We start from the raw sequence: 24,269 nt of genomic DNA, 5'->3' as shown, positions 1-24,269 counted from the left end.
TTACACATCTGGATTTCAGTCACTTCTAGTTAGCAGCAAATGAACCCCACAGAGAAACAAGTGTCACACTGAAAATAACTATGTGGCTCTCTGCTCGGCGGGGAGCCTGCTTCCCTCTCTCTCTGCCTGCCTCTCTGCCTACTTGTGATCTCTGTCTGCCAAATACATAAATAATCTTTTAAAAAAAGAAAAAAGAACTACGAATTTCCCAAGAGCCAAAATGTGAATTATCACCAGAGTGTCTTAAGAACCTAAAAAATGAATTTTATTTTTCTAAGCTTGTAACAGAGAAACATCAAAGCTAAAAAATACCCCAGTTGTGCAAACGTATTTAAAAAATGCATGGTGGGCGCCTGGGTGGCTCAGTGGGTTAAGCCGCTGCCTTCGGCTCAGGTCATGATCTCAGGGTCCTGGGATCGAGTCCCGCATCGGGCTCTCTGCTCAGCAGGGAGCCTGCTTCCCTCTCTCTCTCTCTCTGCCTGCCTCTCCATCTACTTGTGATCTCTCTGTCAAATAAATAAATAAAATCTTTTAAAAAAATAAATAAATAAAAAATGCATGGTAATGATTCCCTTCCTCAACCACACCTCAAGGCCCTAGCTCCCCTCTCCCACCCCACCAGAAGGGTTTTCTTGACCCATGATTTAAACAATTTTACTACAGTTCTAAGACACATTTTTAAAAATCTATTCACCTAGAACATACACTGTGGAATTCTAGAACCATAAAACAAACATTTAAACTCCTCTAAAAACTGTTTTTCTAGAAAACCTCTGTCCCTCTGCTCTACAAACGATCCGTCACTGCTGCAGACGCCCCTTACCTCTGGCTGACACCAGACTGCGCAGCTGCTCGGCTCCATCCCCGATCCTAGCGGCAGCCTGAAGAGCCAGCACGAGGGCTGTGGGCTCAGGGCCTGGAGCCCGGAATGCGCTCACCCGAGAGCATACCGGTCCATCCCGCCTGGGGCTGGGGCAGAATAACGGAATGACTGGGCTTGGTTTACCGAGAAAGCGCTGGGGAGAAAGACCCACAAATGTGCACCCCCTGCCCGCAACACACTTACTGCGAGGTCTGCATCACGGCCCTCATCAGCATCAGCGGGACTTAGGCCAGAATTTTAAAAACCAGGAACAACAAATAAAAAAAGTCCTTTTTTTAGGAACTTGAAGCAAAAACTACCTCAACAGGTACTAGTTTGAAACACCTGAGACCCAATCACGAAAAGGATGATCTTTCCTCTTATGTTCCATAATACAAAGAGCACCTGAGTCTAAGTATTAAAACAAGAAACATCTAGGGGCGCCTGGGTGGCTCAGTGGGCTAAAGTCTCTGCCTTCAGCTCAGGTCATGATCCCCAGGGTCCTGGGATCGAGCCCCGCATAGGGCTCTCTGCTTAGCAAGGAGCCTGCTTCCTCCTCTTTCTCTGCCTGCCTCTCTGCCTGTGATCTCTGTCAAATAAATAAATAAAATCTTAAAAAAAAAAACAAGCAACATCTAACTCTTAAATAGCCGGCCGACGTTAGTGGCCCTACCAGATGCCTGCTGTCCTGTGCGACGGGCACTGTCCTCCCTCAGACGACCGGCCCCACGTCCGGCAGAAGAAAAAGTCTCTGTGAGGAAGCAGAGCAGTCTGGAGGCCAGCTCGGCGGGAGTGTCCCATACGGTCGGGAAGTTTCAAGAAACACCCACAGGGAATGCTTCCCCGCCGCTGTGGCCTCCGACGCCCACGATGGCGGGTGCCGTGTCCCCATGGTAACAAGCAGCAGCCCTGGAACCGGGCTTCGCTCCCAACCTAGGTTCCCTCCAGCCCTGTACGTTGCTGTGTGTGCTACAGGATGATGACAGCAAGTGCCAACCACCTACTCACACGCACACGCACGCACACACATGCACACACACGAATGCTCTTTACAGTTCATTTCTAAACACGAGCAGCACCTCTCTGAGAGCCCAGGGTTGCCTTCCGGAACGCGACACGTAAGGAGGCCCCTGGACGGCGCACCGGGCGCCCGGCAGGCAGGGTCACCCGCGAGAGCCCGCACAGCCGGCCACGCCACCGCGCCCCCGAGCACAGCCCCGCGGCCACAGGCAGCCCGGCGTGGGGAACCCCCAACGCGGAGAATGCTGTGGCCCCAGGGACCGCACGGCAACTGGGCCGAGCAGCGTGGCCGAAGGCACTGGCTCCGGGCTCACCAGCGGCCGGACGCGCGGCCACAGTGCACACTGGGAAAGGCACCTCCGGACGAGAGCAAGGAAGGAGAAGGGGAAGGCTTCAAGGTGACTCGGGCTCTTGGGTCAAAAATACAAGAAACGAACCGAGAGAGGCCAGACCGCGAGCCCACGAGCCAGGGCAGGGCCCGTCCGGATCCCTCAGCCCCCGAGGTCAGCGCCCCTGAGGCCCGCCCCTGCAGAGGGAGGGAGAAGTCTGGGCCACATGGCCGCGGGGTGCAAAGTGACAATTCATCTTTGAACGTGTTTTGGTTCAGAAGATCCAGAGCCTCCCAAAAGTTGGAACCAATAAACGATAAAAATGAAAGGCCATGAGGTACGCTTTTAACTTTCCTAAAAAGTCCGAGAAACTGATTCAAAGTATCTTTACAAATATGCCATAGCGTATTCTCAGTCCTCTTTCTGGAGGAGGGTCTTGGCGCCCCATCAGACCGTCACCAGTGCAGTGGGGCCCGCAGGGGACCCGCCTCGCCGCAGCCCCGCACCCAGCAGCTCCCGCCGGGACACGGGCCGCACGTGCTTGCTAAGTAACCTCCCGAGTCTCCGCGGGCAGGAACATGTAACACCTGAACAAACAGAGTAACGGGGACTCACCAGTGAGACCACTAGAACTAAAGCCAGCTACCGCAGCAAATACAATTTCTTTAAAAATTGTATTTTTAATACAAAATTTAATACAAAATAATCATTTAATTTTGAAGGTCTTCCATAGGCTACACATCAAGCAAGGGTCAGAAGAACCGAAGACTCTCCCGGCACCAAACGTTAAGTGTCTTATTCCAAACATGTGCGAGCAGAGTGATGCGCGCTTTTAAGACCCGCAGTATTTAAATTTTCAAAGCAGCGCACCGACTGGCTTGTGGATTTCTGGCACGTTCGGGGAGGAAGACGAGGCAGCCGAGGGCCAGAGCTGGCCCAGGCCTGCACGTCCCCGCGGGTCCCCGGGGAGCCGGGGCTGCGAGGGAGGCTCCTCGACGGGCGGGCTCGGACACGCAGCCAAAGGCTCAACACTCTCAAAAATGTCTTGAAAGAAACTAAGTTTGGCCTTTAATTTATCAATTGAAACCTACCCAAAAAATAGTTTCTCTATTTACCTCAGATGAAAATCATAACACGAAGAATACGTATATACAACCGTCTGCTCAAAAGGAAAATACATATTCTGCTGAGAAAACACAGAATTCTCCAACTGACAGCACATCTGGAAAACCCCACAGTATGATTTTCACCTGGGTAAAAATCGAAAAGGCCAATTACTTTGTTTTAGGGCCCATGGCTTGATCACAGGCTGACCGCAGCCGGGAGACAGTGACACTGGCACAGAGCACCGCACCCTGGGCCAGGAGGGGGCTGGGGCCCGCAGGAGGCCAGCAGAGCTGGCGGTCTGCCTCGGCACGGCTGCTTCTTCCCTCTGCCCCCTCAGCGTGTTACCTTGGCACCAGACTTCTGCCCGCTTGTCTTCTTCTTACCTTGTCCTTTATACCTTGGTATCTGAGCATGAGAATAAAATGACATTTTACTAAAAAATATAAATCTTTACAAAGAAACTAATCCATAACCAAACTAATAAAATTTCCTATTAGAAAAGCTCTCAAGGGGGTGCCTGGGTGGCTCAGTGGGTTAAGCATCTGCCTTCAGCTCAGGTCATGTTCCCAGGGTCCTGGGATCGAGCCCCAAATCTGGTGGGGAAGGGAGTCCCTTCTCGTGGAGAGTCTGCTTCTCCCTCTCCCTGACGCTCCCCCGCTTGTTCTCTCTCTCAAATAAATAAAATCTTTAAAAACAAACAAACAAAAAAGCTCTGAAGAATGGAAAACCTAATCAATATGTTCCTTTCCGAAACCCACATTTTTTTTTCTCGTTCCTTAACTCTCTTCTCCTCCCGTGGTTCACCTGGCACGTTAACTACTGTGCCTCGCAGAGACTGGGTCCCACGGCCCCCCCCACGGCCGCCATGGGCAGAACCACGCTCCAGTCGGTGCTCTGTGGCAAAGCCAGGCCTGGCCTCTGGAGCAGCCTCCCCTAAGAGCTGCCCCGGCCTCACCTCGCCTCACTTGGGAGCACACAAAGCGGGTTTCTGTGGGTCAGACTGGACCCTTGGTTTGGCCACAACATCCCACAGCCCCAAGTGCTCTCCGTGGCGCCCAGCCTGACAAGGTGTCCTGAGAGCCCACCATGATTCAAAGACCACCAAGAGAGGGCAGACAGCTGGCAAGAAAAAGGTGGGCAGAGTGCTGAAACCCCAATCCGCAACCTCAGAACTACACGGAACTGCAGCTCCCCTGCCGCCAGGCGGCCTCCTCTTGCCACAAGTCGGCCACTGCCCCCCACGGGCCTCCCCGCCACTCACGGCAACCAGCAGGGGTGGAGCGCGCGGGGGCACAGCTGGAGGACAACTCACTGCTCTCCAAGTCCACCTCTACAACGACCAGCACTTCTCTTGTGTTTCAGGCAACAGATCCTAACTGACTTAAAAGATTCTCATCATAGTCTTAGATCTTGAAAATAAAATTTGCGTAGAGAAAATACATCAGACTTTACTGTGTCATCCTGAAGACACACCCCGTGCAGAAGGTCCCTGCTGCTGCTGCTCTGCTTCCCAGAATAACGATCTGCTACAAAGAGAACTTCCCAACAGCCCAGTGCTACAGGGACTGATCCTCTGGAAAGTGCGTTAACGTTCACCCCATCACAGCCAGACATGCACACAGGAAGCAAAGCTTTTTTACCGAGGCTCCTGTATCTGACAACTCACTTAAAGGGACTTTTTAAATTTACTCACAACCTTGATCTCTCTGTAACCATGGTGACAGCCTCCCAGGAGCATGGAGGGAAACCCCCCCCACAGAGAAGGCTAACTAGATCTCGGAGCGAAGGGACAGCTACAAACAGCATGACGGTCTCTTCCCTCGGCTGGAAATAAAGCATAAAATCCTTTGATTCCCAAATTGAAAACATGAAAAGGAGCCACACCATCAAAGACCCAGTAACAAAACCACGGGGCTGCTCACTGGTGTGTGAGTCCAGGCACCTGAGAGGAACCCCCAAGAAGTCACCTCATTGCGGAGGTCCCACTGTGGCCACGAATCACGACACCAGCAGGCTCACACAGTGGGCTCCAGGGCCACACCCTCATCCTGCAAAACGGGAGTCAAGGCAATGATCACAACACGCCTGGCCCCAACCAATGCTCGAGTAGGACTGCTCGGCTGTACCAACACATAGGGCGCTGCAGCCAGGCCCGAGACAACACGTCCCCTAACAGGCACGTTCGATCCGCTCCCGGGACCCTGGACTTTCAATTCCAGTGTTCCACTCACCACTTTTCTCCAGTTCACCAAATTCCTGCCATCAGAAGGCCTTCATTTTAACAACCCATAAGCCACACACACACACATACCCAGAGAACACACGTTTTATTATAAATCCTCCAAATAGCTCATTAATATAAAAAACCATTACGATTTACAATTCTAAACTGGTCATCCGTCTTTAACGTTCAACATAGTAATATTCTGGAACAACCATCAGGCACCCAGTATCCCAGAGCTAGGATTTATAAATGAAAAGTAAATCCCTCTGCCAACTAAGGAAGAAAATTTCCCAAGTACCAAATGAGTCCCAAAACCCCACAACTCCGTGATTCAACAGTGCGTTCCTTCCTAGGACACAAAATTCAGAACACTCCCAACAGAACGCGTGTGTTAAATACATGCTTCATTAAAGGGAGAAACGCGACATCAAGAAAGTACACCGCACCTGCGTTACAAACACAACCGGCAACAAGGAGGACAGGAGGGAAAGCCGAGCCCCGTGGAGTCTGAGCGCAGAAGCCCTCGTGCCCGCGGCCCACTCACCTTACTGGGATTGCTGTGAGCGCTGGTTTTGCCTTCTGGTGACTTTGGTGGAGAATGAACATCGGACAGCTCTAGTGCACCCTAAAATATTTCAGTTTCAGATTAAAACATATTTTGAAAAACATAAATGTACTATTAAACCTCAATAGTATATACTATTAATATACTATTAAGAATTTTGGCATTTAAAACCACCATACAATATTGGTGTTTTGAACTTTCTAAATAATATAAATATTCTTACTAGATTTTCACCAATTAGATTCAAGCAAAAACAAAACAAAACACACTTGGATTCTAATTACCTACACACCTGACCCAGTCACCCCGAACAGGAGGCTCCGTGCTGGGCTGAGCGTGCCCGGAGAAGCCCTCGTTAGGGGCCCCGCCGTGGGGGGCAGCCGGCCCCGGAACTCCCATGCACCTACTCTCACCCCCTCTGGCCCCGCTGCCTCCTCCACTGTGCCCAGAGTCCCAAGCAGCGGCTGTCCGTGGACATGGCACACTCTGCAAAGGCCCCTACTGCCTTCCTCCTCTGCGCCGGCTGCTGTCCTCTCACCTCCCAGAGCACGGACCGCACCGCAAGGCCCTGCGCCCCACGCACAGCATCACAAAACCACCGCCTTCAGGGCACCCGCTGGTCCCTTCCCCGCACTATGCTGAACGCAAAGAAGAAAGGTTTCAACGTTTCTTGGATGGAAATGACCTCCTGAGATTCAGCCACAACCCCGTTAGCAGCTCTGTGACCGCGTGCATATCAAATGTTGGCTATTTTATATGAAAATCCCACCAACGACTCCAGCACTTTGAACAGGACCCGTGCGGCTCTCCACACCCACGGCTCCCCTCCAGCCGCTGACTTCTGGCACGGCGTCCTCTTCTCCTGGGCTGAAAACCCCGTTTCACCGTCGCAAACTTTTCTTCCTCCCGTGTCATCCTCTGAGACCCAACCCTCTGCCATCTTATTAATTTATCGAGTCTTTTCACTTCTTCTTTTAAAGGGGAATCTTTATCTGCCCATTTGTGTGTGTTTACTGCCACCAGTCCTATCTAGATTAGCTTTCCAGAAGATTTCACTTCTTCTAGGCTTTGACCTTCTCCCGATCTTACCTTCTAACCTTCACAAATTCATCTTCCAAATGAGTACTTCCTCTGCACAAGTCTGCAAAAGCTTCCCACCGAGTCTGAACACAGGATCTGTTCAGAATCCCTGTGGGGGCGCCCGGGTGGCTCCGTGGCTTGAGCGCCAGACGCTGGATTTCGGCTCAGGTCATGATCTCAGGATCATGGGATCCGGCCCCTCGTCAGGCTCCCCCTCAGCAGGGCGTCTGCTGGGATTCTTTCTCCCTCTGCCCCTCCCACCGTGTATGCTTCCTCTAAAATAAACAAATCTTTTAAAAAAAGAAAAAAGAAGAATCCCTGTTGGGTTGGGTTGGACCCTGCAAAGGATACAATGGTGAGACCAAGCCCTTGTCCCCAGCCAGGGGATGACATGGGGAGGAACGGGCCACCGCAGGCGGCTTCCACACCTGCGCAGAGCCAGGCCCTCAGTTTTGAGAGCCGCTGGCAGAGAGGGAGAAAGAGGGAACCACCCCAGAAGGCAGAGTGGAAGAGAGACCGTGAGTGAGGACACTCCACAGCTGGGTGTGAGGACGGTGCCCCATTTCCGGTGGAGAGCAGACGAGGGGAAGGCAAGAAAGCAAAAGCCACTTTTAAGTAGAACCAAGTCTGGCTGAAGCACAAGGTTCCACATTTCACAAAAAGGCATAAAACCGGAAAGGTGGTGAGGCGCCACATCACACTGGATCTCAACACCAAGGCCGAGGACTCTGGGAGCCAGCTGGCTGCCACTGCACAGTGACGGCAGTCTGTAGAGAGCGGAGCAGGAGACGAAGGGCTGGACTCGAAGATGAAGTCGGCGAGCGTGAAGGGCGCAGACTGACCGCGGACAGCGCCCGCAGAGGTGCTGGGGAGCAGGACCCGAGCAACGGCAGGCACTCGCGGGGAGCGAGGGGGCTCCACCGGGGCCGCAGAGCCAACAACCCAGTGCCGGGACCCACTGTGCTGGGGGACACCCAACGCCCTCCAAGACCCACTCAAAGTCACGGCAAAGGACGTGGGGCACAGCAACCTGAGTCTTACGGTGGTCTGCAAACGCCTTTGCATGAAAGCATCACTGAGTTCAACGGGCTGAACCCAAAGCTAGTTTTCTTCTCCAGCATCAGAAGAGGAGGTTAATACAACCTAAGGAGAGGCTTCCCCCTCCAAGTTGGAAACGCTAGTGAAGACGGGAAAGCCAAGATGGACACTGTGAGCTCCCTATTTTCAAAACGAATCTGACCATCGATTCGTGTGTACAGAGACACACGACCAGTTAAAACGACACACCCCCATATTAAGGGGGAACGTAGCAAGGAGTGGGTATTTCGTTTTCAAACTTTCAAGAAGTAAAACCATGACGTCTTGAAGTTACAAAAGTCTTCTCGTGTGTCCGTCTGGCAGACACCCAGCTTGGCAACAGGCCGGCTGACGGGGCCGGCTTCGGATCCACCAGCCAGAAAGACACACGAAGAACACATTTCCTGACTTTTCGTTTTCAAACCAAGCCAACTAGACAAGCTCTCTGACGGGGCCTGTGTAGCAGCAGACGGGGAGCTCCGCGCCGACCAAGCCTGCCTTCTTCCACGGCGCGCTGCTGCCGCGGGCGACACAGACTCCTCCCTGACAGGACCGGGCCAAGGGCGCGAGCAGAGGGGCAGCTCTGCGGACCGAAACCAGGGGCACAGCAGCACAACCGACACAAGCAGAGAAACCGGGAGCAAGAGCGGGAACCGGGAGGACGCAGACGTTTCACCTCCTGCGACTGGGGCTTCGCTAGAGTGAGCCTGTTTCCTCACCAGGATGCGCACGTGCCAGGGAGTGTCCAGCGGGTCGGTGGGGGGAAGAGCTGGGGAAGGACGAAGCTGGACGTGGGAGTCACCGAACAGTAACGAGGCCAAAACGACCACCAAAGACGACAAAGGCAAAGCCCGCGGGTCCTACACACGAAGCGCTGCCGCCGAACCTTCCCGACCCTGACCCCCCGCGGGCCTCACCGCCACCCGCGAGGCCGTTCCTTCCATCATCCCCACGTCACGAGTGAGCAACCTAAAGCACGTGGAGGTCAAGTGACTTCAGAGAGTCACACACAGGACACGGCAGAGCTAGGATGTGACCCCAAGCATCCTAGCTCAGCCCACGCTCCTGCTCCTGAGCTAAGGGAGGGCACACCAGGGCACAGGGGCCACCGGCACCGCAGAGCTGAACCCAAAGCCACTGCAGTGCCCTCACCCCTGCCATGCACCCTTTCCACTGCAGTGCCCCCCACCCCAGAGCCCCATCCCTGCTGCACCCCCTGCCCCTCACTCCAGCACCCGGCCCAGCACCCAGCCACAGCCCCTGCTCCTGGCCGCAGCTCTCCATAGCCTCCTTAGAACACCTCCCCAGTCCTCTCCTCTACTCTCACACCAAGACTGAGTTTAACAAAATTTCCACTTGAAAAACCACTGCTCCCCTTTAACTAAAACTGATTTGACTCCTAAAATGTGTGGTACGAACCATTCACTGTACACTCCCTCCACCGTCATAAGCCATCACTTCCATGTGCATTTCCTTATGGGAACACCGTTTATCTTTAATAACTCTCAATTCTTCTGGCCCGTCAAACTATTTTATCTTTCCATTCCAAGCACCTATTTCTTATGCCCTCTATGCAATGGGTGCTCAGTCAGGCTCCCCTGATGTTAAAACAGATTCTAACAGAAAACATGCTCTGAGACCCCACACAGAGCCCAGGCAGTGCGCAGCCCCCACATTCTTACTTACAAAAGTCACTAAAAGCACGTGTTTAACCGGGTGCCAGAGAAACAGGATCTCTACCCAAAACTAACATTTGTAACCAGAAATCAGACTTCATCTTATTAGCAAGTTTCTAAAAAGGGAGGAGCAAGAAAGGCAGTAGCTAATCAAGAAAACAGAAGTTTGGAAATGTTTAGAAACTAAGCACAATCAACAGCTTCAACAGCTCTAAGTCTTTTAAAAAGCCCTTAAGTTCAAAAATTGATTAACTAGCCTCTGATTCAGCTCTGTTACGTTTAAAACGGTAACAAGACAATAACCAACGAGTGTCCGGGCACCTGACGCGCCCTACCTGGTGCGGCCTCACACTGCCCACAAGGCGGCCGCTCTCCCCATCCTACCCGGGGGAGCCGCGAGGGGCCCGCATGGCCAAAGCCAGCCTCGTCCCCCTCTACCCCTGACCCCAGTGCTCCCGAGTGTCCAACTGCAAACAAGCATGGCACCGGGCTCAGCCGACACGACTCCAACTGTCATCAGCACGTGCGCTCGCATGACCCAAGTGTGCTTTGTTGTGTTTTGAAGGAACAGCTTCTTTGCATTTAAACTCCGATTCACGGGGCGCCTGGGTGGCTCAGTGGGTTAAGCCGCTGCCTTCGGCTCAGGTCATGATCTTAGGGTCCTGGGATCGAGTCCCATATTGGGCTCTCTGCTCAGCAGGAAGCCTGCTTCCTCCTCTCTCTCTGCCTGCCTCTCTGCCTACTTGTGATCTCTCTCTGTCAAATAAATAAATAAATAAAATCTTTTAAAAAATAAAAATAAAAAATAAATTAAAAAAAAAAACTCCGATTCACTACGCATGCAGAACTCTGCATGGCGACCCTGAGTAGCCAATAATTAAAACTGACAAAGATGACAGAGGCTGGAATTATACTTACCTCCCCATTGGGTGGCCCTCTCTCCTTCTGCTGACAACGTCTGATCACCTCCAGTAACAATGGTCCGCCCACAGTACCTTCTGCCTCGATAATACCTAGATCTCGGGCCAAGTTCTCTCGGCCTTCAAGACTTTGAAACTAGGGAAGAAGACACATCAAGCGAGATATGAGTGCACAGAAGTATGCAAATGGTTTTCAGAGACTGAAGGAAAATATTTTGGGAATTAAAGAAATCTCTAAACTCAGAGAGATCATTTTCCTAATGAATAAAACGCCCATTTAAAAAATTATAGATTTCTTTTAAACTAGTCTCTGCATCCGAAGTCTTCATGAACGGATGCGGTCTGACATCAGAACAATTATTTCTACAAAACCTTCCTCTCAAAATTCTACGAAGCGGCGTGGGTAGCAGCCATCTACAGCTCTGATGGCTTTTAAGACAAACGAAACATCGACTATAAGAAATAATCTATATGCAAGACCCTCTAACACATCAAATTTTGTTAAGTTTCAGGTTATAATGAACGCACTTGTATCAAGGACGGTTTCAAAGATAGATGCAAAAGAATCATGACTCTTACTGTGCTGGTTTCGGGTTGAAAAACGGCCAAGGTGAAGTCAAGATGGAAAAACTGGAGAAACTCTGCAACGAGACTAGCCACCAGCCGGCCTGTGGAACGGGAGAGGCGGTGAGCACACCTGCGCGCCCGAAGCCCCTCCACTAACGCCACCAGCTAAGGGTAACTCAGCAACTGAAGAGGAGAGGTTTCTAAGCTTAAATGATAAATTTATCTTCAAAGAACCCCAGCAATGAAAATCTCAGTCTCGTGTTTTCATTAGCACCGTGTGAAGCTAACTAGTGCTAAAAGGACATTCCATAGGTGCGTGAGAGTACTCTGCTTCTTACACTAAAACTGGTTTTGGGGCGCTCGGGTGGCTCAGTTGGTTAAGCAACTGCCTTCTGCTCAGGTCATGATCCCGGGGTCCCGGGATCAAGTCCCATGTTGGGCTCCCAGCTCCATGGGGAGTCTGCTTCTCCCTCTGACCTCCCCCTCATGCGCGCTCTCTCTCTCTCTCTCTCTCAAATAACTAAATAAAATCTTTAAAAAAAACAAACAGGGCACCTGGGGGGCTCAGTGGGTTAAACCTCTGCCTTCGGCTCGGGTCATGATCTCAGGGTCCTGGGATCGAGCCCTGTGTCGGGATCTCTGCTCAGCAGGAAGGCTGCTTCCCTCTCTCTCTCTGCCTGCCTCTCTGCCTACTTGTGATCTCTCTCTGTCAAATAAATAAATAAAACCTTAAAAAAAATTAAAAAATTAAAAAAACAAACAAACTGGTTTTAACCAACAATTTCCTATGACCAAGGCTATTCAAAAGAACTTAACAGTTACATAATGAAAGACAATTTTAAAATGAGAACCTGTAAGAATCACAGATATTCAAAAAATATCTGAAACTTGTCAGGGCGCCTGGGTGGCTCAACTGGTTAAGTGTCTGCCTTCGGCTCCACATCATGATCTCGGGGTCCTGGGATCGACCTCCCTGCGTCGGGTCCCCCTCGGAGGGGAGCCTGCCCCTCTCTCTCCTCTGCCCTTCCCAACCCCCTTCATGTGCTCTCTCTCTAATAAGTAAATAAAATTGTAAAAAAAAAAATCTGAAACTCCTTATCTCTCCTAAATAGAACTTGGAAATTCGCAGACAGACAAAATCAGAAAGAGTAAACTGAACATCTTACCGTCTTTCGTACTTAAAAACTTTCTCAGGCTCTCATTGACTAGAGGAGTTTTGTTCTGTTAAAAAATGAAATGGTATGTCATGCATTTATCCTAAAAACTACAAAACGTGATTTAAAACTTAATTTTTGGCAGAGATATAGTAAAATATGGTCACTCATAAAATGGTTAAGCCCACTCTACAACTATTGATTACTACAGGAATTCTTTGATGCTATTTATTATCTCAAAGCTAATAAAATGAAACCACACATGAAAATGTGCATTTACTTTTAATTTTTAAATATTCCACAAATTGTTTATTAAACGACTTTAGAAGCTAGACCTTCAGCTACTCATACGTGAAATGGCGTTACATTTACCTACAAAACAAGTGTTTATCATTCTAAATACACGGTGACATGCTGTCATCATAGATTATCTTCCATTTATAGCTTACTGTGAGCAGGACTCAAATTACACACTTGCTATTCGCAGCTCGTCAGCATCACGTGACGTGACTTTGGGTCCTGCACAGACCAACTTACCTCTGCCATTCTGCGTTTACTTGAATAAAAACAGGAAAAATACTTCCAGCTCACTCGAGCTTCTTTAAGTGTACCGAATGAATTATGGGTATAACGACTCACATTCTGCTGCTGGGATTGTAAATGGTGCGATCACTTTGGAAAGGAGTCTAGTAATGTTCTAAAAGAGTTAGTACCCCTACCATAGGACCCATCTGTAGGCATTTTCTCACAAGAAAAGCACAGGTCTAAACAAAGACATGTATGTGAGGGTTCACTGAAGCCCATTTAGAACACCAGAAAACTGGAAACAAGCCAAACGCTCATCAACAGATGAATGACTAAACAAACCGTCACACATCCATAAAACACACACTACATGGGGAAAGACAGAATGAGCTATTAACACAAAGGACAATATGGGCAAATTTAAATGCATTATGCTGAATGCAGCCAGATCAAAAAAGAGAGTCTGTGCAGTAGGATCCTGCATGTGTGGCTCTTAAATACATGGTGGCCCTGGGGCGTGTGGTGGGGGAGGGTGTCACAAAGGGTTTCAGGAAGCTTTCAAGGGTCAAGGATACAGTGCACTATCCTGTTTCAAGGTTGCATAAACATTAAAAATGTAACAAACTGGGGCACCTGGGTGTCTCAGTGGGTTGGGCCTTTGCCTTCGGCTCCGGTCATGATCTCAGGTTCCTGGGATCGAGCCCTGCATGGGGCTCTCTGCTCAGCGGGGAGCCTGCTTCCCCCTCTCTCTCTCTGCCTGCCTCTCTGCCTACTTGTGATCTCTCTCTCTCTTTCTGTCAAATAAATAAAATATTTTAAAAAAATGTAACAAACTGCACATTTAAGTGTACTGGGTTTATTATAGGTCAGTTGCACCTCAATAAAGTTGTTTTTAAAAAAAAAAAAAAAAAAGACAAGGCAGGGAAAGATCACAAAGGTACCTTGGTAGGTTGGTCTACAGAATTTTAAGACACCGAGTCAACTGAAATATTTAAAGAAAAAACAGAGGAGGAACAAAAGCAGATGTGTATTATCAACAGCCAAACTCGGAGCACTGCAGAGAACGGACTTCAGGAAGATGGTAAGTGACACGAGCAAAGAGGAGACTGGAGAGGAGGAGGGGCGAAGCCACCCGCAACAGCAGCAGCTCAGCACTGGACAAGAAGGTGGCGGAGGGCCTCCGCACACAGGTCAGCCGCAGGGCTGCCACTGGGGCAGAGAGCAAGGTCCAGGCAACTCTCAGATTTCTTGCTCGGGCAAAACGCCGTCCCCAGAAGCAAGACCAGTCCGGCAGACAGGGTCACAGATGGGTCTGAAGCTGACAAGGTGGGTCAAGGACTCAGGGCTGAAGTCAGCGGTAGAATCCAGGTCATCCAGGGAGAACACACAGAATGAGAGCCCCTGCATAGTACACCAAGGATGTAAGCCTGGTGTAGAGGGAAAAGACGGCACTAAAGAGAGCAAGGAGTGCTCAAAAGAGAAAAGAGAAAGAAAAAAGTCCCAAAATCCAGGGAGATTTTCAGGAAAGAAGAGAGGAATTAAGAATGTCAAATGCCACAAAGAACAACCAAGTTAAGAACACAGGTTAGAAGGAAAATATACTCAATAAGGAGATTCTTCTTGACCCCGGCAAAGGGATGTCTCAGGTGTAGGAGATCTAAGGCGAATTTAAGTGGATTTAAGATGTTAACGTATTAAAGGGTGCCTGGAACATAAGAAATAAGACATATACATTCTTTCAAAATTCAACTGTGGGGGAAAATCCGAGTGGTATTAAAAGCAGAACGTGAGGTGCGCCTGGGTGGCTCAGTGGGTTAAAGCCTCTGCCTTCGGCTCAGGTCATGATCCCAGGGTCTTGGGATCGAGCCCCGCATGGGGTTCTCTGCTCAGCAGGGAGCCTGCTTCCTCCTCTCTCTCTGCCTGTCTCTCTGCCTACTTGTGATCTGTCAATAAATAAATAAAATATTAAAAAAAAAAAAAAAGCAGAACGTGAGTTAAGGAAAAGAGCTTTGTCCTTGAGAGAGATACAAACACGTCTCTATGCTCAAGAGAAGGACCAATAGCAAGGACAAGGCCAAAGACGAGCCAACGGCTGAGCTGCTGAGAGCACCTGGAAGGCAAAACCCAGAGAACGGGACTATTCTTGGACAAGACGAAGAACCCCGCAGCAAAGCCGGAAGGAGGTAGGATGCGGACGGACGCAGGGCGGCTCTCTCCGAGCCGAGTGATGGAGCCGCAGGGAAGACGCAAACAGTGGGGACCCCATGCTCCTACTTCCCTGCGAAGGAGACACCGGGCCAGCTGCTGAGAGCGCAGGAGGCAGGAGAGGTAGCGGTCAGCGCAGCTAAGTGAGAGCTCTGAGCGCAGACGGCTCCCCGCCCGCTCGGACCCTCACCGAGGCAGGCGCCGGCCAGTTAGTGGCCACAGCAACCCGGCGCTGGCTGACCGCCGCAGCACCAACGTGGCACACGCAGGAGGGGACTTAGTCTGCTCAGTGAAATGACACTCGTGGTTCTTCCCAGAGTGAGTGTGGCTGGCGGCGGAGGAGCTGCGGTTTCCCAGACGGAGCACGAGGCCCAGACGAGGCCCGAACAGAGGCGGCCGAGAGAAGGCGGACGCCGGACAAACAGGTAAGGGCCAAGCGCCGCAGCACTTCATGCTGTTAAGCAGGCGCCTACGTCTAAAGCGACGGGCGATCAGAGGGACGGGCTCGAGCAAGGTGAAGCCCCTGGTTACGGGGTAATTCTCGCCGACGTCAGCGGGATGGGAAGACCTGAGGGACAGGAAAAAACTGAACGCACGGACACGAAGAAGTGGTTGGACTTGTGACAGTGACAAAGGGCACATGACTTTAAGACAACTGGGGGTCAGCTAGTTGGAGAAGAGGTGCGCGCGGTATTCCCCCCACCGGTGGCATTCGCCGGCACACCACACAGGACAGCTCCCGCGATCCTGCCGCAGACGCACTGACCACGGAAGCCTTCCTCCACGGGGCCTGTGACCTTGCCCGTCAGACCCCTACAGACAGGCGTCTACACCAGCTAGGGTTCACTACTGGGACCCCGACCTCCCTTAGACGCCCCGAAATTCTGAGATACAGACGAAAGGAGGACAGTCTCCCCTCTGGCCCAGCAGTAGGGAAGTCAGTCCTTCGTAGCCCGAAACCACCCCCGGCCACAGCGGTACCCGCAGTATTTAGGAGAACGAGCAGGTACTGGAAATTACACACAAACGAGTGGGCATTTGAAGGTCGCGCATCTCCTACCTCTACTTTTTCTTGCTCTTCTAGTGCTAAAAACACAGCTGCTCGGAGTTCGGCCTTTTAAAAAACGGTGAAGGGACAAAAGTAGTTTGAAGGCCACGGCCACGACCCGGGCGTGCACCCAAGTTCCACAGGCGCCGTCCCACCGTCTGAGAGCCGAGGCCACGAGCCGGGCCGGGGCGGAGAGGTGGGAAGGCGCCGCGGGGTGTCCCCCGCCCGCCCGCAGAGAACCCCCAGCAGGGAGCCCCCGCCCTCCCCCGCCCGCCCCCGCCCGCTCCCAGCGCCCAGCCCCGCGTCCGCGACCCCACGCCGGTCACCGCCCGGCAGCTGCGGCGCGAGCCGGCCCCGGCCCCGCACCCCGGGAGCGCACCCCCGGCCTCCGCGCGGCCCGGTCCCCGAGACCCGGCCCCGCAGGGAGCCGCCCCCCGCCCGCGGCCCGACGCGGCCCCGCGCGACCCTTTGTGACGCCCGCCGTCCGCGCAGGCCCTGCGGCCCGCGGGCGCAGCCGGCATCCCCGCGGTCCGCCCGGCCCACCTTGATGCGGTTCAGAACGCCGCTGTTCTCCAGCGTCTGCACCAGCAGGTCCCGCAGCTCCGTGTCCTCCTCCGGCACCACCGCGGCCGCCGTCGCCGCCATCTTGCTTCTCCAAGACAACCGCCCAAGCCGCGCCAACGGCCAACGGCCGCCGCAGATTCCGCACGCGGCGCGGCGACGCGGCCGAGACCACGCCCCCCCACGCCGGCGCGCAGCCCGCCCTCACGTCGGGGGCGGGGCCGAGGGGAAGCGCAGAGAGGCGGGGCCGTGACGTCGTGGGGGCGGGGGCTCGGGCGGGGCCTGGCCCGTGGGGGCGTGGGCTGCGGCTGCGGCTGTGGCGGAGCCCGGTGTCCGCGGCTGGCCTCTGCGAGGTGGGAGTGTGAGCGGCGGCGGTGGGGTGGGCTGCGCAGCCCTGCGGGGCCTCGTTGTTAAAATCGTATCACATCGCACGCAAAATGAATTGTGTGCTGTGAACGTCAGACGCGTTCCCACGGGGCGAAAGGGACGCCCAGGCCGACTCAGCTAGCCCCGGCGGGCGGGACCGGGCGGCGGAGGATGTGTGTCCTAGGCACCTGCCGGCTGCCCCTGCGGACGCGCTGCAGCGGCCTGCTGTCCCCCCGTTTCCAACGCGCTCTCGGAGTGTGTGCACGTGCACGCGGGTGTGTGTGCGCGCGCGCTGCCCGCGCTACAGCCTGCACACACAGGCGTGCGTGCGTGCGTGCGCGGGAGTGCGCCCATCACGAGCGGGCACGTGCAGACGTGCGTGTGTGCACGCTCACCGATGGAGCCCGTGCGTGCGAGCGAGCGTGTGTGTGCGTGTGTGTGTGCGCGCGCGCGCGCGCACGGGCTCACCGGGAGAGAGCGCCCCGGAGCCTGCACCGCGCGGCCGAAGCGGGTACTGTGTCCATTATGGGAACAGCGGTCAGTTACCGATCTTGGGAGAAGAGGGGTCCACGGGACCATCATCCCCTGCAGGCCCCAGCAAGAAAACTCCCGCAAAAAGTGCGCCGCAGCTGCAGGTCAGCCAATCAGAAGTCATGCCCACCCCGAACTTCTGCTTTTCTGCAAAGGGCTGTGGTTCAAAACAACCCCTTCCAATTTCTTTCTCCGTAGATAACTTCGTCTCCTTTGTTTGGGGGACTTGCCCATGGTTTGGGCATAGCCTGCACGTCCTAAACTGCAGTTCTTATTCCCAAGTAAACCCGGTGTGCTGGGAAAAAACAAAACAAAACTGACTTCTACTGTCGAGGTTAACAATACATGGGTGTGTGTGAGTTTGTGCACGTGCACACGGAGAGGGCGTGCACGTTTGCACTGGAGAACGGGTGTCCAGCCTGCTGCTGTAGAGTGTCTTACACTCTGCCTGTTTCAGTAGTTCTGCAAGAACATGCTGGGAAAAGGAGGGAATCTCATTCTATGAGGAAGCTAAGTAAGAAAAAGTGGAGATTCTGGAACCCTCTCCTGGGCCCGCCCTGCGCCTGCAGTAGGTCCTAGGAATCTTACTCACAGCCCAGGTGCCTGTAATGCCAGTGGGGAGGCGGGGAGGTCTGCAGATTCTTGTCTAAGGGAAGAAAGTGGAGGTTTTCTGCCTTGGCCGGCTCTTCTCCCTTCTAGCAGCATCTGCTAAAATCGGTACATGTCTTTCCAGACAGTCTTATATAGAAATGTGCTCCACGCACACGTACTTCTCCCCGTCCATAATTTTCATCCCACGCTTGCTTTTTGATTTACTAATTTCACTCAACGAATCCTGACCTCCTTTTGATGTCTGTACACGAAGATTCTATCTCCTTCTTTAAGTCCTGCATGGTATTCTGTTGAAGGACATTCCAAAAACGAGTTTTTCGTAAGGACACGAGGGTTGGTTTGCATTTGTTCTGTTGGCTGTAGAGGTAGTGCACACTGATACTTAGAAATCCAGACGAAATGCATTTATGATGAGCACCCGGTGAAAGGCTGAGTCACTACATCATACACCTGAAACTAATACAACACTGAACGTTAACCACCTGGAAGTAAAACAAAAATTTTTAAAAAATTGATTGTCCTAATGGATTATTTATCATTATGTATTTATAAAATTTTTTGAGGAATCTATCAAAAAAATACAGAGAAAAGGGGAAAAAATTAAAAGAAAGTAACAGTGTCCCCATCTTTCCCCCTCACGTATCCCTCCCCTGGTCCTACACTCTAGACCCGCCCACCATTAAGTTTGTTTTCATTCTTCTGCTTCTTTTCATTATAACTCTGAACGCTGAACTCCCACATCTTCGTTCATCAACCATGAATGGTGCCTTCCAAAGAATGAAAATGTATCATCTAACTTTCATTTCTTAAAATTATGTTACTGTTAATTTTACTGGTGAGGATTTTGCGACTTGAAATTGTCCATCTACATCATCATTCATCCATTCCACGCATCGCCTGTTGGGTCCCTGCTATGGGAGGGGAGGAAATTAGCACATTGGTGTCTCTCCTCTCCCCGCACCATGCCCTTCCCACTGTCCCTAATGCTGTCAGTTTGATTCTTATTTTTATGCTGTCAAGAATGTACATTCTTTCCTTAATTAACATCTCTTAAATTTTCTTCCCTGATTGACTGAAAAACAATCCCAGCATTCCCAACATTAGGGGCATAGCAGGTCTGTGAGGCAAAGCCCATATGCCTTCAAAATGAACATTTCCTTCACCCAGGGCCCACCTCCACCTGCCAACACCAGAGATGATTTGCCTGCTGGCTTTTCTAGCTACAGGAGGCTGCTATGGCTGTGTTTGGAAAAGGCCTGAAGGCCCAGGGAAACACTCTCTCCTGAGAGCACCTCTGGCCGTGAGTGCGTGAGGCCCCCCCAGCTTGCTCCCCAGTGGGACAAGTTTCCACACTAGCCTCCGTGGTTCAGGTCTGAGCCCCAGTGCTGGGCAGCACAGCCTTTACCTGTTTCCTGCCTGCCCCGTCCTGTGGCCCCGCTCCCCGTCCCGTTTTCCAGGCTTCCCCCTGAAATACACTGTTCACATTCAAATCCTTGTCTCATGGTCTGCTTCTGGGCCCTCGAACCAAGATGGTTAGTCCAGACTCATTCCCCAGGGATGGGGCTCTGGAACTAGATTGTCTACCCGCCATGTGGCAGCAAGGGGCTGCGGCCACTGTATGGGGGCTGCCCGCAATCCTGGGGCACAGCAGCTGTGCTGGTAGGACAAAGTGGTGGGAGGGCACGTGGAAGGGGGACACTGTTTTGGGCCATCTCTCTAGCATCAGACAGAGATGGGTGCAACGGTCATTTGAAAGATTCTGGAATCAGGTTTGTTTTTTTTTTAATGATATCAGGGTGCTGAGGGAAGAAGATGACAGGTTCAAATCAGCCAACTCGCAGCCTAGGGCGTGGTGTAGAAACTCCTCGTGCCAGCCAGAAACTCCCAGGACACGGCATGTGCAGCTAGAAATCCCATACGATAGGAAACTCTGTGGAGATGAGCAAACGCTACAAATTAGGGCTTTTTTTTTTTTTAAGGGAGCGAGTTGTTAAGCATTCACCAGCGCACCTTTGGATTCATGAGGCTTCCCAATGCCCAGGATTTCTAGCTGGTTCGTTCTCAAAGCCTCTAGACCTCGCTAAGCTTCAACCCTGAGCTGTGAAGGGGTCACCTACCTCACAGAGTTTCGTAATATAAAATAAGACAGTTTGTTGGAAATCCCATCTATTTCCTGATGTCAAGAAAAGACTTAATGACAAGCTGGCTTCTGAGATTGGCCTTGAGGAAAACCATTAAATCAGAAATCAAGCTCATTCCAGACATGAAGGTGAACACCAGTGAGAGAAGGGGCCGGAAGTAGGGCCCAGGCCGGCAAGTGTGGGATCCGAGCTGTCAAAGTCAGGACACATGAGAGGAAATGGGAAGAAATGACCAAAGGTGGACGTTAGGCGGGGCAGAGACAAGAGCTGCTGGTGGGGGAAACTGAGGAAGGGAACTGAGCTCGCATCAGCAGCAGACGCGGGGGAGCAGGTTCCAGGCAGGTGATGGTGGGTTGTTTGGGGAAGGAAGAGTGTGAGTGTGCGATGAAGACCCGGTCTGGATGTCCGCACGGCAGGCTGAGACTCACTGGCCAGCACCGGGCGCTGAGCACAGGCTGTGGAAGGTGTACGAAGAGGAGCTCCGGTTCCTGCTGTCAAGGGCAGGCCTGGGCGTCAGAGGCAGGACACTGGAGGCGAGGCTTAGCCCAGGGAGGAGAAAGACGGGCCGAACTCAGCTCAGAGGGGAAGGCTAGTGGTCAGGAATTCCAAACAAACTTTGCCAAAATTTACTGTGTAAATTCCATTATTTCATCGGCAATCAAGGAGAAAAACTCCCTAATTCCCTTCTGTATGGAGGAGCTCAAAATCCTTTGAACATACTGCCACCTGTCATGTAATAAAAGAAGTAATAAACTTAAATTATTCTAAATTGTTTCTAAGAAAAGAATATAAATAGGGGCCCCTGGGTGGTTCCATCAGTTAAGCATCTGCCTTCGGCTCAGGTCATGATCTAGGGGTGCTGGGATCCAGCCCCGTCCAGTGTCAGGCTGCCTGCTGGGTGAGCCTTCCTCGGGGAGCCTGATTCTCCCTCCCCTGCTCCCCCTGCTTGCGCGGGCGCGCTTTCTCTCTCTCTCTCTCACACACACACACACACACACACACACAAATAAAAACAAATAATAAATAAATCTTTTAAAAGAGAATAGAAGTCTCTAGAAGTCAGTTGGAGACTGCAGGCACATGTCTCTGGTGAACCGGTTATACCCGGACAGTAGGCGGACACAGAGGGTCTTCATTAAAACGTTGTCATTTACTGTCTACAGTGAGCCGTGATTTAAGCCCTGTGCACGCAATCCGTGAACTCGGTCTGCACACGTGTATCACCATTACTATTACTGGGGCAGCTCGGCTGGGTCCCAGCAGGGGTACCTGAGATCAGATCCTGCTCAGAAAGCTCATGAATGCAATGATGCAGCCCAAGTTGGCAGACTGATGTTAGGGAGGGGGGAGAGGAGCTGTACCTAACGCCCCCCCCCATCAGTAGCGGGAAGCACAGAGCTGAGTGAATATGCTCCCTAGTGAGAAGGGAGGCCTGAGGGGCGGGAGCAGTGCCCTGCTGTGTTCCCCGCAGAGAGAAATCAGTAAGGGGGAGACAGAGAGAGTGAAGGGGAAGGGAGCGATAGGGGAGGGGGTAGGGCAGGGAGGAAGTGGTGGGGAGGAGGAGGGAGAGGGGAGAGATGGGGCAGGGGAGGAGGAGGAAGAGTGGTGGGGGAAGGGTGATTAGAGAGGGAGGGGTGGGAGGAAGTGGTGGGAGAGGGGAGGACAGAAGCGATGGGGGAGGGGGGAACTGCTTTGACCAGATGACCAGGAGAGGACAGGTTTTGTTCTGCCTTTTCTAGGTCTGCAGCTGGAGTTCCTCTTTCAGCTAAACCGCAATTCTCCATCTTGTTTCTTTGAGCAGCTTTAGAAGATAACTTTTTAAGTCACTACAGTATTATTTCAGTGACTTCTTTATCTAAAGAGTTCATGTAACTCCTCACCTACTCCCAGACAATAGTTGACAATGGGGGAATTTGCCCTAAAATGTGTGTGTTTCCTGTCACAAAGGCAGTAAAGTAGAAGCTCCGTCCAAAAACACTCATTTCCTTGAAGAACTTGAGGCTGAAGACGTCACTGTCTGTACATTCATAAATGTGAGATTTTTAATACCGTTGCTTAAAATCTACTTAGTCGTTGAAAGGAAACATACTGCGGAATTCAAAGACTTCCCAAAGAAGCTTTACATTAAGGGGAAAGACGAGGAAAACGTTTCACTGATTGTGTAGAGAGGTAAAGGAGGTAATAATGCATTTATCTCCGTATCTCACAAAGCTGATGGATTAAAGCTTAAAAAATATTTAAAATGAAACAATGAAAAACATCCCTTAAGTGTGACTAATTATGTGCCTCCCATCTAGCCTGTTGTTTTCACTAATCTAGTCTCCGTGTTTTATTGGCGAACACTAGGAGAGAGAAACAACCGTACAGCTGGTAATTATGCTTTATCCAAGCAACTCAATAAATTACTCTTTTATCACAGCTTCATTGAGGAATAATTCACATTTCATGCATTCACTCATTTGAAGTGTACCACTCGGGGCACCTGCAGGGCTCAGTCAGTTACGCATCTGACTCTTGGTGTTGACTCAGGTCATGATCTCAGGGTGGTGGGATGGAGCCCAGCACTAGGCTCTGCACGGAGCCTGCGGAGCCTGCTTGGGACTTTCTCTTCCCATCTCCCTCTGCTCCACCGTCCCTGCATGCACTCTCTCTATAAATAAATAAATAAATAAATACAAATATAGTGTAAAATTCAATGATTTTTGTATATTTAAAGAGTTGTACAGCATCACCATCCTCTGATTTTAGAATTTTCTTGTGCTCCCTACAAGGAACCCACACCCACTAGCAGTCACAGAAGCCCTGGGCAGCCGCTAGTCTATGTTAGGTCTCTGTAATGCTGCCTATTCTGACCTGTCCCTATAACTCGGACTCTTTCAACAGGGGGTCTCCTGTGACCAGCGTCTGTCCCTGAGCATCACGTTGTCAAGGGTTGTCAGTGCCCGAGTGTGTGTCAGACTTGGCGTCTCACTAAGGAGAAGGTGTTACTGTCACTGCAGACTGTTTATGGACTGACGGACACTTGGGTCTCTTTCCAGCTCCTGCTCTCATGAATAACGCCACTCTCAGCACACAGTCAAGTTGTGTGCTGTATTTATTCAGCGTGGTTGTGATTGACACCAGCAAGTGAAGACAACTTGCCCTCCAAGGAAAGAAGGGAGGCAGGCTGCAGAAGGGAAGGGGTGCGGAAGGTGGTGGGAGACGACCGTGAGCCACAGATGCATACTCCTTCCCCAGATTCTGAGAGTGAATTCTGGAGCCTATCGTGGGGAAATTCCTTCGGACACGCCACCCGCCTGTTCCCGGCATAGAACGGCCTGGATCCTTCACATCCCGTACCGGAATGAGCGGAGCGCACGTGGAGGGGCTTCTGAGCCCGCACTCGGAAGGGCAGCGCCTCCTCTCCCCAGGCCAGCCATCCTGGGCTTGTGGGGCCCCAGAGTGTTTGAACAGAGCGGGGAATGAACGAGGTTCTCTGCGGTCTAGAGGTTTCCACAAATGTCTTAGAGATTGTGTAAAAGACGGTGACGCGCTGGGAGGGAGGACTCTGTTTCCGCCCATTGGGCGCGTTCATCACACCTTACTGAAATTACTCAGCTCGTGATTCCAACAAGGACTTACAGACGGCAGGCTGCGTGGCAGTTAAGAGCATGGACTTTCCAACCATCTTGCCCAGGTTCAAATCCACTTCCCCTTTGT

At 51.8% G+C, this 24,269-nt stretch overlaps 1 protein-coding gene across 3 annotated transcripts in view; it reads right to left on the bottom strand.

The window, feature by feature from the left end:
• Positions 1-17,094, bottom strand: part of CEP43 (centrosomal protein 43) — a 30,622-nt gene extending 13,528 nt beyond the window's left edge. Inside the window, exons 1-7 of one of the 3 annotated variants that reach the window (XM_047733590.1) lie at positions 16,903-17,092; positions 16,372-16,425; positions 12,594-12,648; positions 11,440-11,528; positions 10,859-10,996; positions 6,087-6,167; positions 3,664-3,723 (exon numbers count right to left, since the gene is read on the bottom strand). In XM_047733590.1, coding sequence (XP_047589546.1) covers positions 3,664-3,723; positions 6,087-6,167; positions 10,859-10,996; positions 11,440-11,528; positions 12,594-12,648; positions 16,372-16,425; positions 16,903-17,004 — 579 coding nt within the window. In that variant the 5' untranslated portion in view covers positions 17,005-17,092. Of the gene's footprint in view, positions 1-3,663; positions 3,724-6,086; positions 6,168-10,858; positions 10,997-11,439; positions 11,529-12,593; positions 12,649-16,371; positions 16,426-16,902 lie in introns of all 3 variants that reach the window. The other 2 variants (XM_047733591.1, XM_047733592.1) reach the window with 2 other exon arrangements.
• Between the last annotated feature and the right edge of the window lie 7,175 nt (positions 17,095-24,269).

This window comes from Lutra lutra, chromosome 6 (assembly GCF_902655055.1).
Source record: "Lutra lutra chromosome 6, mLutLut1.2, whole genome shotgun sequence".
Taxonomy (NCBI): domain Eukaryota; kingdom Metazoa; phylum Chordata; class Mammalia; order Carnivora; family Mustelidae; genus Lutra; species Lutra lutra.
Note: the sequence above shows the minus strand (reverse complement) of the source record. Positions and strands in the feature narration are given on the sequence as shown.